Genomic DNA, 301 nt, shown 5'->3' on the forward strand with positions numbered 1-301 from the left:
GAGGAGAAGAAGAAGAGAGGGAGGAGAAGGAGGTGTTAGGTTACCTGTTTTGCCCTCCTTTTGCGTGGGGTTTGTTTCTCTTGCTGTTTGAATTAAGAGAAGACTGGAGGAGAGTTGCATGAGGAAACGTTTTGAGACACCTCTTAAAATGAAAAGGAAAAGGCGTCGTCTCTTTCTAAAGAAACAAGCAAATCCAAGAAAGAAAGAAATAAACAAAGAGAAGAGACCGACAGGAGAATGAAACAGAAAGGAGAAAGAAAGAGAAGATTCCAAAGGCGGTAGACACTTCTCTTTCTTCTCT

General features: G+C 41.5%; 1 protein-coding gene across 1 annotated transcript in view; it reads right to left on the minus strand.

Annotated features, from left to right (window-relative positions):
* Nucleotides 1-177, minus strand: part of CSUI_007326 (uncharacterized protein) — a gene marked incomplete at its 5' end in the record, with an annotated part of 8,564 nt that extends 8,387 nt beyond the window's left edge. Inside the window, one exon of the mRNA XM_068067472.1 lies at nt 45-177. Coding sequence (XP_067920556.1) covers nt 45-175 — 131 coding nt within the window. The remainder of the gene's footprint in view (nt 1-44) is intronic.
* Nucleotides 178-301: the final 124 nt, after the last annotated feature.

This window comes from Cystoisospora suis, assembly GCF_002600585.1.
Source record: "Cystoisospora suis strain Wien I chromosome Unknown contig_3845, whole genome shotgun sequence".
Lineage (NCBI taxonomy): Eukaryota > Apicomplexa > Conoidasida > Eucoccidiorida > Sarcocystidae > Cystoisospora > Cystoisospora suis.